At 51.2% G+C, this 15,975-nt stretch overlaps 1 protein-coding gene across 2 annotated transcripts in view; it reads right to left on the reverse strand.

The window, feature by feature from the left end:
• Nucleotides 1–3,338: 3,338 nt before the first annotated feature.
• The window catches only part of IGDCC4 (immunoglobulin superfamily DCC subclass member 4), a 100,332-nt gene continuing 87,695 nt past the window's right edge, over nt 3,339–15,975 (reverse strand). For both annotated transcript variants that reach the window (XM_075431571.1, XM_075431570.1), the window contains exons 19-20: nt 10,603–10,767; nt 3,339–8,424 (exon numbers count right to left, since the gene is read on the reverse strand). In XM_075431571.1, coding sequence (XP_075287686.1) covers nt 7,882–8,424; nt 10,603–10,767 — 708 coding nt within the window. In that variant the 3' untranslated portion in view covers nt 3,339–7,881. The remainder of the gene's footprint in view (nt 8,425–10,602; nt 10,768–15,975) is intronic.

A 15,975-nucleotide genomic window follows, 5' to 3' on the forward strand; every position in this document is an offset into this window, starting at 1 on the left:
GACGGGAACGGGGAAGGACTTGGCTTGTCCCAGTGCTCTTTATTTTAAATGCCGTTGTAAGGGGACTTACGTGGGTCAGTCGCACAGATGTTGGACCAAGCAGCTCACCCTTGCAGAGGCCCTGATAGCTGATCCTGCCCAGTCCCGCAAACACAACTCCCCATCATCACCATCATCAGTAAAACTCAAACTCCTGAGACAGCTCGAAGTCTTTTGTGGGGTTTGTTTGGGTAAAAAAAAAAAACTAAAAAAGAAAGTGGATCCTAACTCACTTATTTTTTCAGGATAAAAACAGAGATTGATGGACTAGGTTACTAAACCCCTTAACTGTGCCCAGAAACCTGGTGAAAAACCCTTTGTGGAGACGAGCAATGGGTGGCTCCCCTGGATGGCGCACCCTGAGCATGCTGGCGTCGGCTAGCGAGGAAAGAAGACTTCTCTACATCTGCTCCTCATTAAAGCTTCCCTCGCTCAGCGGAGGACTGAGCTGTACGAGGTTGCTTTCAGCCGGGGAAGAATTTGCTCTGGCTCCGTCGGCCTCCTGGTATCATCTGAATTTCTGCGCTGTCCCCGACCTTTTGGCACCAGCCCTGCTCCTGTTCCCCAGCCGTCTCCCCGCCTTTCCGTAACGCTCGCAGCCCTCGGGGCAGCTCCTGGGACACCACTGGCACTGAGCACGGCTTGTGGGAATTAATAACTCCAAGGGAAACGAAGCACCGTGTGTTTCACAAGGCATGTTTTCCCCAGAAACCGCAGATTTTGGGTGCTTTTGCTCCCGCATGCAGTGGCAGGACCCAGGAGCCGGGGAGGGGTAGCTATGTGTTTAGAGCATCACCACATTCAGCCCCGGCATCTTGCAAATGACACCGGTGACATCGCCGGCGTCGCATCCAAAAATGGGAAGTGCGGGTGGTCCTGACAAACAACGAGACTCACGTGAAAAGCCGTGAGATTTTTAAAGGAAAATGCAGGTTTGGGGCTCTTCTTGGAGCTACCTGAGAGCAGGAATCCAGACCACCCGTGTTTTTCTGTGCTCCTCTGTAACCATGAGGGCTTCAAAAACTTTGATTTCTGCTGGGGGCAGGAACTTGCTTATCACGCTGCGAGCAGAAATTGGAGACTTTTGAACAGCAGCGGGGTTACAGGAGCAGCAGTGCCCAGCTCCAGAGCCCTTCCCTGCCCAGCGGTCGCAGGGTCCATCCCTCTGTCCTCCCTCCCGCAGAGGGGCAGGGGTCTGTCCATCCCTCTGTCCTCCCTCCCCACGACGTAATCCTCCCCGAGAGCTGGCCTCAGAGGGAGTCGTTCAGCCCTCAACTCCTTGCACAGCGAATTTCCATCAGCTCCGATAGTGCTCCTGATTTACACCAATTAACTGCAAACTGAGGTCCCCAAGACACCATTAGTACCTTCAGCGGATGAAGCAGGAGATTAACTCGTCTGAAGTCACTCCATTTATTATTCTGTGTGTAACTGTGGTTTCCCGGTCTGCTAACAGCCTGGGAGCTCTTCACTCCTGTACATACACGCGGGGTTTCAGCATCTGTTTCGAGGTCAGTGAGCGGAGCCAAAATCGTGGCGCCCACCTCGAGGCGCTGAGCTGAGCGCCGTCCCTCCAGCAGCGGGGCAGCGCCGGGACGTGCTCCTGGGAGCTGCTTTCCCTCTGCTTTTGGTTGTTTAAGGACATGGTTGCAGTGGCAGCGGCCGGCATTTGTCACCACCCCACACAGCTGCCCAGCTGAGGAGGAGCCCCGTGTTCTCCGCTAACTGAAAACAATCGTGCCGCCGATCCAGCAGTTTTGCCATCAGTGGCAACGAGCCTGGGGACCCAGCGCCAATGACGAAACCCACACGATCGTACCTGCCTGGCAAACCACCGGGGTCTGACTGTGCTGCTGTAACGCTGCTCCAGCACGGTGCTGGAGGGGAGGAGGTTGGAGGAGTCCCCACGGGGTGCAGTTTCCACCCCGGCTGTCTGCTGAGCATCCGTGGAGCATCCTCACGCCGTGTCGTTTCCCGGAGGGTTGAGCACCGGGCACTTGTAACTCACTGAATTAGCCGAGACCGCACGAGACCCAAGCCCGCTGTCGTAACATTGCCGGCTGCATCACGGCGTAACGCACTGGGGTGATAAAAGGCTGGGAAGAGAAAGAAAAGCAAACAAACGCCTCGCTCTTATCTTCACTTCTCCATGGTCCCGGCTCCCCTGTAATGGCTGTGTCCGTCCGTCTCTGCTCACCCATGCTCGGCAGCCTCCTACCCACGTCTCGTGCTGCGAACAGAGAGCTGGACGTGGGCTTTGCAGTCACCCGTCACCCCGAGGCCCTTCCTCGCACGTTTGTGGGGTTACCCGCCCTCAGGAGAAAGACCCCTCGGAGCTGCGCTGTCAGACACCGTTCTCTTTAACCACTATCAGAGAACACTATGCTAAGTGCAGATTTATTACCTCTGTAATGCAGATAAAATGCGATTTTATGGCTCCGTAGTCCTAGCAGCATAAAGTAATAATGGGAACTATCTACTCAAGGAGGGAATGCGTCCTAGGAAGAAAGTGAGATGCATGGGAGGTTAATGGAGTGTCCTCGGGCACTGCCAGATACCCTCTCGTCCATCTCGCTGGACGCAAGCCACTGAGCGTTCAGCCCAGTGCACCAACCGAGAGAAGTCTCACTGTTCACTCGATGCTTCTGCATATTCTTCACATTAAAAAATTCCCCAGAAAGATAAAGCATGAAACTGATTTTTTTTTTTTCTTATAGGAATCAGTTCAAAACTGAGAAAAGAGCAAGCATTAAGCCTAATGAACCCAAACTCTGCCCACATCTGAAATCCCAGAAGAATCCCTAAGGAACCAAGTGCCCACCATCATCCCACATTCCCAGTGTCCATGGCCGTGGGCTCAGGCACCGAAGTGGCACGAGCGTGGATCCCAGCTCCCGCTGGTGCAGTACACCCTCGCTCCACCGCGCCGCCCGCTCTGCCAGCTGCAGGGCCTTGCTCAGGTCCATCCACGGTGTGGCACTCGGAGAAGCACGAGGCTGGATTGGAGCTGTTGGGGAACGCAGCCGCCAGCGCCCCGCACCACGAGGCTCAGCTCCCGCCTGGCTGACGCAGCCCGCACGGACATCTCGCAGCTCCGCTGCCTGCAGACCCGCGCAGGCAGAGCTCTGCGGCCATCCTTGCCGCTTTTCGAGGGGCAGGGTACAGCCCAGCACCTCACAGCACATCTCCCAGGGTCCGGCCGCTCCAAGCACGGCTGTGGCATCAGCCTTCCACGACAAGAACTTTCTCCCAGAGTAAGAGCTGTAACAGACTGACTCGTGAGACAAATTCCACTCTTTTTTAAAAATATTTTATTAATAACCCATTAGTTAAGGAATATAAGGACAATGTCTTCTTACACTTTAACACTAAAGAGTATTTGTGGAGTAAGAACAGTCTCTGAAGAAAGAAAGTTATAATTAAGTAAGTACAGCATGGAAACAAACACAGACACAATCTTCAAACAAGATCAAGTTCTGGTTACACATCCTTATGCACTGTGTAGAAAATTAAATGAAATTTAATTTTAAAACATAAGAAAGGGAATACAATAACAGAACTAGATGGTAGATTTCTCCTGGACTAAACACCTTTTCTCTAACAAAAGTATTGATCAGAAGAGACGCGATGATCCCTTCAAAACACCTATTTCTAATGAGATCAACAACACCTATAGCGCTCTATTAAAAAGGTTGCTTTCTTACACAGCGTATTTCATGGGCTGACCTCAGGACTGTTAGCTAGTAATGTAAAGAATTCTCAAAACCTAGATTATAAGTTATCTCACTTGAACTATTTAAACCAGAACTTTGCTGTCTGTTAAGTAAGAAATCAAATCAACAAAAAGTTGAAAGAGATTTTTTTTATCCATGTGTTTCACGCCACAAAGAATTCAAAGAAATAAAAGGATGAGAACTGTGACTCCTGCAGCAAGATGGGGAATATACAGTTGTGTAGCCAAACGGTAACATTAATACTACAAAATTATGCCAGTGAGATAAACCTGACATTTTAACAATGTAAAACAATATACACCAGCAAAAAGTTGAACGACAATGATCTTTAGTGTTACTGAAAGGAAAAAAAAGGGAGAAAGGAGCCTGATTGATGAAGTACGATGGGTAATTAAAAGTATCAACAGTTTGTGCGTCTGCGAGAAATCTGCAAGAAAGCTACTTATTTCATGATAAAAAAATATATGCACTGGTTGTTTCAGCTTTACACATCAAATGTGTATTATCTGCCGTCTTCCACTCACTGCTGGCTGAGACACGAGAGGTCCCACGTGTGTTCAGGACAGGCGGGACCTGGGGCACAGCCGAGTTCCGCGAGGACACCCAGCACTGTGTGGACACGCGCTCGTACGAAGAGCGGCTTCGCTGCTGCTGGTCAGCCCGGATCGCCTGCCTCGGAGGGAACCGCCGTGATTTCTGTCACTGAGGTCTGGCATACCGTTGTACCACCTGGCCCACGGCCACCGCAGCACTTGGGACATCCAAATGCTGCTGGTTTCACGCTCTGGCACAATTCAGTGGGGTGTAACGAGACCAGAAGCAGCCTCAGTGTGAGGAGACAGAGTGTTTCCGTGATGCATAAGCAGAATTGTTTGCACGCTGCTGCATCTGCCCCACAGCTCTCGGAGCACGTAACTTGGTGGTTTTGTCATCGGCCCAAGGTGATCCAGGGGAATGGTGCCACACCGTGCCTGCCTGCGTTGGCTTCAGCAGCAGGCAGGGGTAGCTTTTGGGTAGCTTTTAGGCAGCTCAGCAACGCTCACGCCATGGCTGTATGACGGCGAAAGTCAGTACAGACAAAGCAGAGGGTGCGTGTACAAAGGAATGCCCCAGAAAATGTGACATCAACCCCTGGACTCAGCCTCCATCCCCACAGTCCCCTGGATGGAAAGCTCCGGGCTGGTACGTGACCTGCCCCAGGTACAGTACCACGGTGCGGAGCTGGGAGAACTCCGGTGTCCTGGCCATACCTGCTGCTGGCCAAGCTCCTCCCGGCGCTGCCCTCCGGCAGCCGAGACACTCGGCAGAAGCGGTCCTTTGGCATACCGTCATGCTTGCAGACGGGTGACTTGGTTTTGGAGGTGAAAGGAAGTCACCGGGGGTTCCTCTGGAGTGGGCTTTGTGGAGAAGTGCCCTTCTCCCCTTCCGCACACCAGCGGTGGCAATGTGGCATGTACAGGGTCCGTCCTGTCTCTTGGGAAGAGCAAGGACTCTTTCCCCAAACTAACTGCGAGCTGAGGTCCAGCTGCAGAGACCTCGCCCCCCGCCACTGCTCCCGGGCTGGAGGGTTTGCACCTCTGCAATCGCATCCGCTCCCAGGTAACTGTGAATTGCCCTTATTGCCCGCAATAACACTTCACTGCCTTATCTGTAACCCTGCCAAGTCATTAGTTTCAAGGACTCGTGGCATTGAGCTCTGGAGGTTAATCACGCACTTCCTCTGCCCAGCGATGATTCTGTGCCTTGCTAGCTCCTCGCTCTGGTAGCGCACACGCACTAACTCCTGCCTAGCCTGCTCGCTGGCACCGATCTCCAGCCTGCGTGCCACAGCCCCTCAGAGTAACAGCACTGCAGAGCATGGAATGGCGTTTCTGAGCCTCCTCAAGATACCAAGCAACAGAGCAAGTGCATCGAGAGGAAATACAGCCATTTACCACAACAGTGGGCCACGCTGGGAGGAGATGCTGTAACACGGGGAGAGGTGGAAGCTCCATGTCCTCCCCAGCAGGGTCCGTGGAGGTTGGAGGTGCTCCTCTGCTGAAGGGTCAGAGCTAACGGTGTTTAATGGAGGATTACAAAGACACAGGCTGGTCCGGCTCAGCTCTGAACGCAGGGCACGCGGTGACAGGGCTCTTCACAACAGAGGTGGGAATAGGATGCTGGAGCGGCAAGGTTCTCCTTGCTTCAAGCAGTGGTATCTCACTCCAGATTTCACCACAAAAAAAAAAAAAAAAGTCTAAAGCCTTTCACAGGGTCTCTGATCAGCACACAGCTCCCTGTATAGCTTTGGGGGAATTCCGGTAGGAAAAGAGGGAGACTGGTATCTTTTCCCTCATTGTTTAATAAAGAAATGGCTGGATGTCAGCATCCTCCAGGAAGGGAGAACATCTACCAAACACCCAATGAACAGAATCACCGATCCTTGTTATCCCCGAGGCGCTGGTCCAGCCCGTAGCGTTCACAGTCAAACTCCGCAAGCCTGGAACAGGGCAGAGACAGGCTGAAGAACAGGTAGAGAGAGGTTCACCCAACCCCAGGAAGGCCAGGCTGGGAGACATGTCAGCAGCAAGCAAACTGCGTCAGCAAGGAAGTGTCACCGAATGATTTTCAAATGTCATCTGTAGTAAAACCAGACCAACTGGTACAAAAGTTTAATTTTTAGGCTTTGGTGGTGCTCTGGTCTCAAAAAAAAAACCCAAAATAAAGAGCGCTTTGGCCAGGACTCTCAGAAGTGACCGGAAATTTTCACCTGTTCATCCACAGCCTTCCGCGAGCCACTGCTTACAGCAAGCTGAGCGCTGCTCTCTGGAACCAAGAATCATCTGAGGTGTCTCCACTTGGGCACAAAAAGCCCCCAAAGAATAGATGTCCCCAAGATCACAAGTTACTTTTGCAATTGTTGGTTCTTTTCTCTCCTTGCTAGTATAAGCTTCTCAAGGAAAGATGAATCGGCATCCCGCCAGCTGAAGCAGTCTCCCTCGCTCTCTTGCAAAACACAGTCCTAGAGAGAAACACAACCCAACTCTCCAGCTGTAGGGAAGGTGTCCTAGAGCAACACTTAGACACAAAGCAAGAGAGACATCCGATCTGCAGCACTGCGCATGAAAAAGAGTCAACAACCAGTGCAAACATATTCTTTAGAAAAAGGCAGTATAAGAATAAGTTAAAACCTATAATGGACTATAACAAAAGAGTAGTTCTACTGCTTTTTTTCTCCAACAGACATGAGGTAGTTGTGTTGTTAGGGAGGAAAAAATAAAGAAAGAGAGAAGTAGTAAAAATGCTACTCTATACCACACACTACTCCACTTTATAAAATTAAATAATATAATGTTCCAAGGAAATAAAAATACATGTTGTACATTAAAAGGACAGATGTGTACCTAAAATATTAGGTACAAGAACCTACATAAAACAAAGTCCAGGTTGGTGAAATGACCCAGACACTGAAGAAGGTTCTATATAGTACACGTTGTCAGAGGCACTCGTAGAGTGTGTAATAAAAGGCCACTACAACAGCCTGCCAGTAACAGTTACTGCGGTAGTGCACAAAGAGAGCCTTATAATCCCTTCAACCGCGGGAGGGCAGAAAAGGCTGGTGGTTACAGCTCACGGCATTTGTTTGTGTTGGCTTCCACCCCTCGTGGGACTCCGCTGACGACATTCATCCCAAGGCTGCGAGGCAGCAGGCAGTGCCAAGGCGCTACCTCGTGCAGGGACAGCTGAGAAGAATCGCTCGGTGTGCCCTGCCTCTTCCGAGCGTTCACAGCCGCCTTGCCAGCCGCCTTGAGGACTGCAGCGAAGTGACAGCCCCAGTCTCACGCAGAAGGCTCTGTTCTAGCTGTGGTTTCACATCAGACTTTGGCAGATGGCTCAATCCCACGAAAACCGAGTTACTCATCAGCCTCAGTGGGAAGGAGACGGGCCCTCACCAATCCACCTGCTGATTTCTTGAAGGCAGTATGTACAGCTGACAGGTCCAAACCCTGTTCTGGCGAGATGCTGCGCCTCCTCAGCTCCTGCTGGGCTCGGCAAGTCGAGGGCAAGCAGTACCTCACAGGGACAGGCCCTCACTAGTGCTTCTAGCTCTCTCATGATCAAAACCAGATTAGTTCACTCTTCCAGGATTGTGGACACCTGCCACGTTCTCAGATGCTGAGGATGAACTGGTTAAATGAGAGTTACTACAGAGAGGGGCCTCCTCCGGGGCCGGGGAACGCAACTGGCACTTGACTGGCTGCACATCCCCCCTGCCCTCCTGGATGGAGTCCGAATCTCCGCTCTCCACTGAATCCAGACTCTCCCCGTGCCTGTGGAAGCCATTGGTGAGCCCACGGACGCAAACAGCCTCTGGGGTGTCAGTCTTTCTGTCGGTAGGTAACAGCTCATCCCGGGACCAAGTCTCGGAATTGGCCGTGCCGTCCCCCAGCACTTGGCTAGTGTTCTGCTGGGCGCTGGGAGAGCTGGGAAGAGCCGGCTCTCCGGAGGGGAGCTCGTCAGGCTCCTGGTCCTCGGTTTCTGTCTCTTCGCTCTCCAGGGTGTGCAGCTGGGAGTCGTAGTCTCTGTCAGAAGCTGAAAAATCAGAATGGACGATGACCTCTGCTTCTACTTGGTGGAGGCTGGCTGGCGGGTGGCTTTTCTTTGCTTCGTTCTGTTATCAAACGGGAAAAATTAAAAAAATAAAAGAAGGTAAAGTAAATGAGATTCAGATAATTGAGGCTGTGACCCAACCAAGCACTGAAATGTGTTTCTTTTTAATCCCACAGAGTGCAATGGGATGTACGTGTGCTGCTATTAAGCATTATGCATTATCTTGATATGCTTCTCAGAGCTGAAGTCCTAAGCAGCATCTCAAATCACCTCAGGATCATTATTCCTATTTTACATTTGGCAAAGCAAGTCCCAAGGGAGTGAAGTGATTTGCCCACAGTTTCTTGGCAGGCTGGAGCAACCATTCCTCCAAGCCTCTGTCAAAGACCACAGTTCTCAAAACTCAAGAGTCTGTTTCCATATTAAGGACCAGATTTCCAGAGGGCAAGTGGGCAGTGCTCTAGGAAACTGGCTTCTGAGACACCTCATGATACAGACCCACAGCTAGATACCAGCACTGCCTTCACTGTCCTGGTGTCACCTTGGCTACACATCACAAAATGTTTGCTCCTTAGAGCCCTGGTCACAGCCTGCAAAAGCTGGGGTAAATTCAAGCACTTTAATTCAGAAAGAAGACAATCCGTTCTCCTCCGCTGTTCAAGCGGAGTTCAGGCTACAGGTCCCCACAAATCTGGCAGGTCATTCTGCTAGATCACCACTCAGTAACTTAACAGGCAAATTATTTTGGAAGCTCACAAAGAGCTCTCCAGGCAATCGGCGCTCAGATTCTGGGCTGAGTGTGATTTAGTAGCAAGACGACAACTCAGAGCAGCGATATCCCACACGTAATTTGCGCTTTCTGTTGAAGCCAACTTGGTGCATCATTTACATATTTTAGCACTTTTCTTCTTTTGTTGACAAACTCTGATGGGTAAGCTGTGCTGTAAATGGTGCCCTGTAATTAGGTTGTAAAACATTGCCGTAACTCTACCCACAACGTTAATGACATCCTGTGTATAACTGATTTTCACACGACTACCTGGGAAGGAAGCATAGGTAGCTTACTTAGAAGTACCTGCTGGGGGTGGAGGGGTGAACTTTTTAAAACAACAACCAAAATCATCTTCTGGTGGACAGTCAACCTGAGCAGGCGTCGGCCTGCTTTGCTGAGACCGTGGCACAGACGTCACGATCCTTGTACAAACTCTCCCAAACACGGGAGTACCCATCTATTCCAATGAAGCAACATCAGAAACAGCATTTCCTCCCAACCTGTGCACCCACACATGGAAGACGAGTGCCGTGGAAATTGCTCTACCCTATCTGGAGAAGGAGTTTAAATCAACTCTTGATCTTTGACTCCTTTTACAGGCAAAAATGCAATCCCTCCTTCAGGCGAGCACGCTGTAGATCTTAGTGACTGTGCTGAGCACACAGCTCCCGACTCACTTGGCAGGCTGCTTGCCGCATGGCCACAGCAAGGACGCAAAGCAGACTGCTGGTGCCTGGCCCGGGGTCCCCGGCAATCACAGAATCACGGAATCGGTCGGGAGGGCCCTCTGTGGGTCACCCAGTCCCACCCCCTGCCCAAGCAGGGTCACCCAGAGCAGGCTGCACAGCACCGCGTCCAGGCGGGGCTGGAATATCTCCAGAGAAGGAGACTCCACAGCCTCCCTGGGCAGCCTGGGCCAGGGCTCCGTCACCCTCAGAGGGAAGAAGTTCTTCCTCATGTTCAGCTGGAACTTCCTCTGCTTCAGTTTGTGCCCATTGCCCCTTGTCCTGTCGCTGGGCACCACTGAACAGAGTCTGGCCCCGTCGTCCTGACCCCCACCCTGCAGATATTTATAAGCATTTATTAGGTCTCCTAAAGGGAAGCGAGACTGCCGCAGCCCTGCCGACAGCCGAGCTGCCTCACCCCGCTCGGCCATCACCAGAAGAACGGGCCCACAGCACAGGCCCTCAGGGGCCGGCTGGAGTCAAGACAGAAGAGCAGGGGAGAGCTGAGGCTTTGAGTGATGCTTGGAAAAAACAAACAGCTTTTACTCAAATCCCATCAGCCTCGCTTGCACACCCCCCTATATCCAGGAAAAAAAATAAAGCCTATGCTCAGCCAAGTAAAGCTAGCTCAGAGAAGAAAACATTTTCTCCTATGCCGGAAAAAGGAGAAAGGGAGGTGAGGAGCATAAATGGGAAAACCACATCAGAATACACAAGTCAAGAAATGACTGAAGACACCCACCATCACGGCATCGTAAACCAGAGCTTGTAACAAAAGCTTCTGTCCTGCGCTGGGAGGGAGCTTCAGCGACCCGTTCGCAGCAGAGAGAGGCTCTTTTGTGATAGCGTCCCCGTACCTGGCTACGCTGTTTGTCCAGGGCTGGTGAGCCGATTTATTCCATGAAGGCTGCAGAAGAAAAGCGGGAGGAGAAAAGACCCAATTATCACAGATACAGATTCTTATCCTCATAAACCTGAAATGAGAAGCAGCTTGAAAAAGGAAAGTGCAAGTTGGGAAAACACCATGGTGTTAGAAGACGCAAGTTAAATGCAGAGAACACTTCTGATGGCGTCAAAATAAAAACGCTCGCTGCAATGGACCCACACAGTCTCTGTGTTACAACAGGTTTTATTGCTCTGTTACGTGGTCTGATGCAGAGCAAGCGGATAAAAGTTGCCAGGTGGTTCACAACCGGCCTCGTAAGGGGCTTGCCACTGATCGGCAAATTTTGAGGCCAACGGGTATATCATGGCACGAGACACCACTTCAGCGTCCACTGAAATCAACTCCCTGCAAAGCTGCGACCAACTCAGAGCAGTACGAGACTACGCAAAAATAATGCAAAGCTGGAAAGGAACAGGGAGAGTGGGAATCCGGAGCCGAACGATTACGGTATGTGCTTCGGCACAAGCACCGCTCTGCAGCGTGGAGAAGGACCCTCGCCTGCACGTACCGGCACGTGTGCTCCAGTAAGAGCTGAAGGCAACGCTAGACTGCTCGCTCCATGGTGCGGACAGATATCCTGCTCCAAGCTAGGGCTTGGGTAAACACCGCGCCATTCCCCATCAACACAGAGGCACAACATTGGGGGCCTTAGTTTTTTAAATTTTTTTTTTCTTTTGCAACAGACCACCAAGCAATTCTTAGCTCAGCTTTAAATCCCCTGGGCAACCAGTGTTACCTTGTTTGTAGATCTAATTAAATTATATGGGCTGAACGCAATTTGTTCTGGGTTCTCTCAGCTTCCCCTTGCAATAAACTGTTGAATGCACACCTCTGTGTATGGGAAATGTGTGCCTTTAAGAGCTGAAGTTATTTAACAGCTCAGACTATTAGTTCACAGGCAGAAAAGTATTTTCTTTCCAGGTTTTGATTTTATTAGGCTGCATTTACTTGAGCTCAGCCTTGCTGCTGACTCACATACATATACACATATACACACACACGTGCTCAGATGTAAAGAAGACATGAGCCAGTTATCTCTGGGCTCGTTCCACAGATGCTGCACGCTGCCTGGATAGCAATGAGAGGACGACGCAAAGCTGCCGCAAAGAGAAAATCCTGAGCCAACACGACTACGAGCGTGCACGTGTGCGTGAGCATGAAGAATACCGGTGGCGTGAGCACGATGGCTGTGCAGGGTGAAGATACACGGCACGTCTCCTCAAACCCACCAACCACCTACTGCTCGCTGCCAGGCAGGAGAAACCAAGGTTTCTGCTCTGCATATGTGGCTGCTACTTACGCAGGCCGGATCTGTTCCGACAACAGCCAACGTAGCACAAGTCCAGCCGAGATGGCGAGGAGATTTCTGACATCAGCCTGACCTTGCGTGAGTCATTTGACCTCCCCGTGCCTCGGTCCATCTGGCTGGAAATTAGGTAGAAATACACGAGCAGATGTTGTATGCGAGCCAGGCATTCCTAAGTCAGCTATTTAGCAAGCAGCAAAGGCCACCTCGTGCTGTCGGTGCTGGCAGAAGGCACGTTAAAGGGCTCACGGATGCCCTGCAGGGCTGCCTGAGCCTTTCCCGAGCGCTCCCTGTCCACCCTGACCCAAGCACCAAAGGGGCTCAACACCTTGCAAGACGCAGAGCCGTGTTACACCCCAGCACGAAGCCCAAGCCGTAGGAGCTCAGCTGCCACCCCAGGATCAAACCTTAAGAAAACATGTAGTAAGGGGCCTCGTTTGTATGGCAGCACCCTGCAGAACACCGACGTCCAAAACTGGCGCTGTGGGTATCAAGGATTCGCTAATTTAGCGGTGGATCGCTGCCGTTCCTCAACAACATAAACTGAGCCAAGAGCATTCCCTAATTGCTCCCTTTCTAAGTGGACAATCATTAAATCACACTTCAACAGCAAGAAATCAACCAAGCGATCACACAGAGCTGACAACAAGGAGTATCACTACACGCGAGTACTCAAGTCACGTGTTCAGGCTGCTTCTGCTGCCATCTGAGAGGCTTTCTGCAGCTACATGGCTGACTGATGGCTTCTGTGCCTTTTCCAAGGAACATACGTTACTGAGCAAATACTGCCTGGAAATTTCAGCGTTGAACCTACACAAATACGCACACACGCACCCAAACGTGTCTCCCGTTAGAGATGCTTACATGCGTATTTGCCATCAGAAAGATCTGAGCATCGTACGCATCCAGACACACACGCAGAGCAAACTTGAAAACCTTCTTGCAGGCATCTTGTGAATACCAAAAAAACGTGGCAATGAACAGGCAGCTCTCCTGCAATCCCCGATGGACCATCTGTTAGCGGAAACGTCAATCTGCCGTGTTTACATAGGTTTTGATGACTCTGGGAACAGCCTGTTCAGCTCTGGCTGAAATTGGCTGCAACGAAGAACAAACTTGTTTTGTACCAGTTTGCAACTTTCAACAAACAGAAAAAACCATCAGCCACACAACATGGCCTATATCCCACATGTTGTTCAAGCACATTATGTTTGAGAGGGGGGAAAAAAACCCTCCTGGGGTTTACTCTCTAAGGTTGGGCAGCGGCAATTAACTCTAGGTCTGTTTTCATCACCGATCTGAAGAAGGTCTCGTGTGCCTCAAAGCTTCTCTGCTTTTTCAAGCAGGATTTTTTGGTGTAATAAACAATACTATTTCTTTCTACTCAAGGGGGGCTGGTGAATGGCTGAAGGAAGACATGGAAATGTCCTCCTGGTTTTTACAACAGAATAACAAAGGCAAGGAGTGTCCGTCTAATACAGATTTAAAGAGGGAAAATTCCCTTTGTCAGTTCACTGCAAACACAAGAATGAGAACTAATAAAAACATCTTCCAATAAAAGGTGTTTCCATTACAGCTAAATCCTTATCAAAGTAAACAAGCCTTTTAATTTTAGCCTTTTTATAAAAACTCCAACTGGTAAAAATGTGCCTAGATCATGTTACCTTTTCAGAGACAAGTAATGATTTCATGCAAATATATGAGCTGAGAATGAACATGCAGGAAATGTTGATGTTGAAACCTTCCCCATTTTATGAAGATGGTTACTTAAACTAGCTTGAAATCCTGTGCAAAACCAGACTGGGGACATTTCAGATGTGCCCAGCTTTTTGGGGTGTCACAGCAGAGAGAAAAGCTTCTTCGCCGAACGGCACCACAGCGGCCGGGGGGAGTGGGAAAGCTCCGTCCCATGCAAACACACAGGCACCCCTGCCCGCAGCCGCACGGCTAAACGAGATGCAACAGAACGCAGCCCTCTCCCCCACCGGACAGAGGACAATCTCTGCTAGCTGTCAACGGGAGAACAGCCCTCGTCGAAGAATTTTCTGAAAACGTCAGGACTTTTTTTCCACGCAGAAAAATTTCAACACAAACAGCCTGGGTAGATCCAAGTTCCCTGATGCGTTACAGCTTTTGCTCTCCGAGTTTCAGGGATGCTTCACGGGAAACGCAGTCCCCACAGGGAGGAGGCCCACACGGAAGGCGCGGGGCAGCAAGCGAGGAAGGTTCCAGCTCGCAAGAAGCACAACAGCAAGCACTTGCAAGCCAAAACGCCTGGGTTTGGCTTCACTCAGTGAAAAGCTGCAGCCTTCCATGGAAAGCAGATGCTTTTTAACATTCTCCCCCACCCCCTAAATTGCTTGGCCCAAAAGCAGCAGTGACAGAGATGTCTGGAGCAGAGCCATTTCGTCATCCTCAGTCCATCTGCCGGGGGAAAGAGAGCTGCGCCACCGCAGCCTGCGCATTGTGGTCTCACCTACGACGCAGGCTACTGAGGCCACCGCTCTGGGGGGTCACCTGAAAGGGGAAGAGAGCAAGGGAGGAAAATCACCTGTCGGGGTATTTACAAATGCTCGGGTGCGACCACTGGGGAATGCACAGCAAGGCAGGAAAAGGGCCGGCGACGCGGCCGAGCGTACTCCTGCCTCATGGAGCTGTCAGCTGTGCAGGCAGGCCCCGTGCCGACAGCTCGGCCGTAGCGGCACCTCGCTGTCCTGCAAGCAGGGCAGGGTGGCCAGGCAGCTCCCGTGGGCTCTCCAGCAGCACAAAGGCTGTCCCACCTTCCGCTTGCACCCACCTGCACCCCCAGCATTACCTGCAATGGTTAAGGAGGAATCACGGCCCTACATTCAAAGGAACTGGTGATCTTGACTTGAAAACGACCAAGGGGACTTCTCAAAACCCTTGCCTGCAATTCTTTGCAGGAGTCAGTCCAAATCTCAGCGTTGTTAAAGTCTTCCTGCCCCTGGTCTCACTGTTCTCCAGCCCCCACACCTGTAAAGTGACATCCACTCACTTCTGACTGCTTAGGGCACAGGACAGTCCCTTCTTTGTGTCTGTACAGCTCCTAACAACACAGAGCCTCTAATTTCCACTGGAACCTCAGGCTGCCACAAGACTAAAAATCCATGAAATTCTAAGTAACAAGGCAGCATGCGAAGAGCCTGCAAGCACGGGAGCAGCACTGCCACTGCTAATGGCAAGCACCACCCAACCAGCGCAAACCCCGTCTCAGGAGCAGAACTTGAGGACGGAGAGGCAAGCAGGCAACTGGAGCAGGTCAGACAGGCCTGGAGCTGCCGCTTCCTTGGCATCACAGCCACACAAACCTGACCAAGAGCGGCAACAGCATCGCACCAAGTCCCAGCCAACATCCTGAGCTCTGGGGTGACCTAATACGCCGTTAAATAAGAGGCATCCTCGAGTCATTTCTTCCTCCCTTTCTTCACTGACCAGCACTGCAAGTGACAGCATCTGACCTAGAGCACCCTGGTGAGCTTCCCCTTGCCAGGCTGGACCAGGAATTTCCTTCCACAAGGATTTTCTCATTCCTGTAGCTCCACCACATTCCTTGTCACGGGTTTTCACAGCCCCAACTACACACAGCATGAGAGCAGAAAAGAGAAGGCAACAAAGGCAGCTGGTCACTCTATGGGACAAACGGCAACACCTGGTTCCAGGCAGGGTCCCGGGGGTTTTCGGCAGCCTAGCTTAAACGGCTGCTGGCAGAAGCTATTTGCAGCACACAAGACAAGCCATGGAACCCACAGCCCACTCCTGGGCCTCGGCTAGCAGCATTTCATCTACAAGTAGGGAGATGCACCCACTCAATACTGCACTTGATTCTGGTTTACAGCTGCTGT

This window comes from Opisthocomus hoazin, chromosome 10, assembly GCF_030867145.1.
Source record: "Opisthocomus hoazin isolate bOpiHoa1 chromosome 10, bOpiHoa1.hap1, whole genome shotgun sequence".
In the NCBI taxonomy this organism is placed as follows: domain Eukaryota; kingdom Metazoa; phylum Chordata; class Aves; order Opisthocomiformes; family Opisthocomidae; genus Opisthocomus; species Opisthocomus hoazin.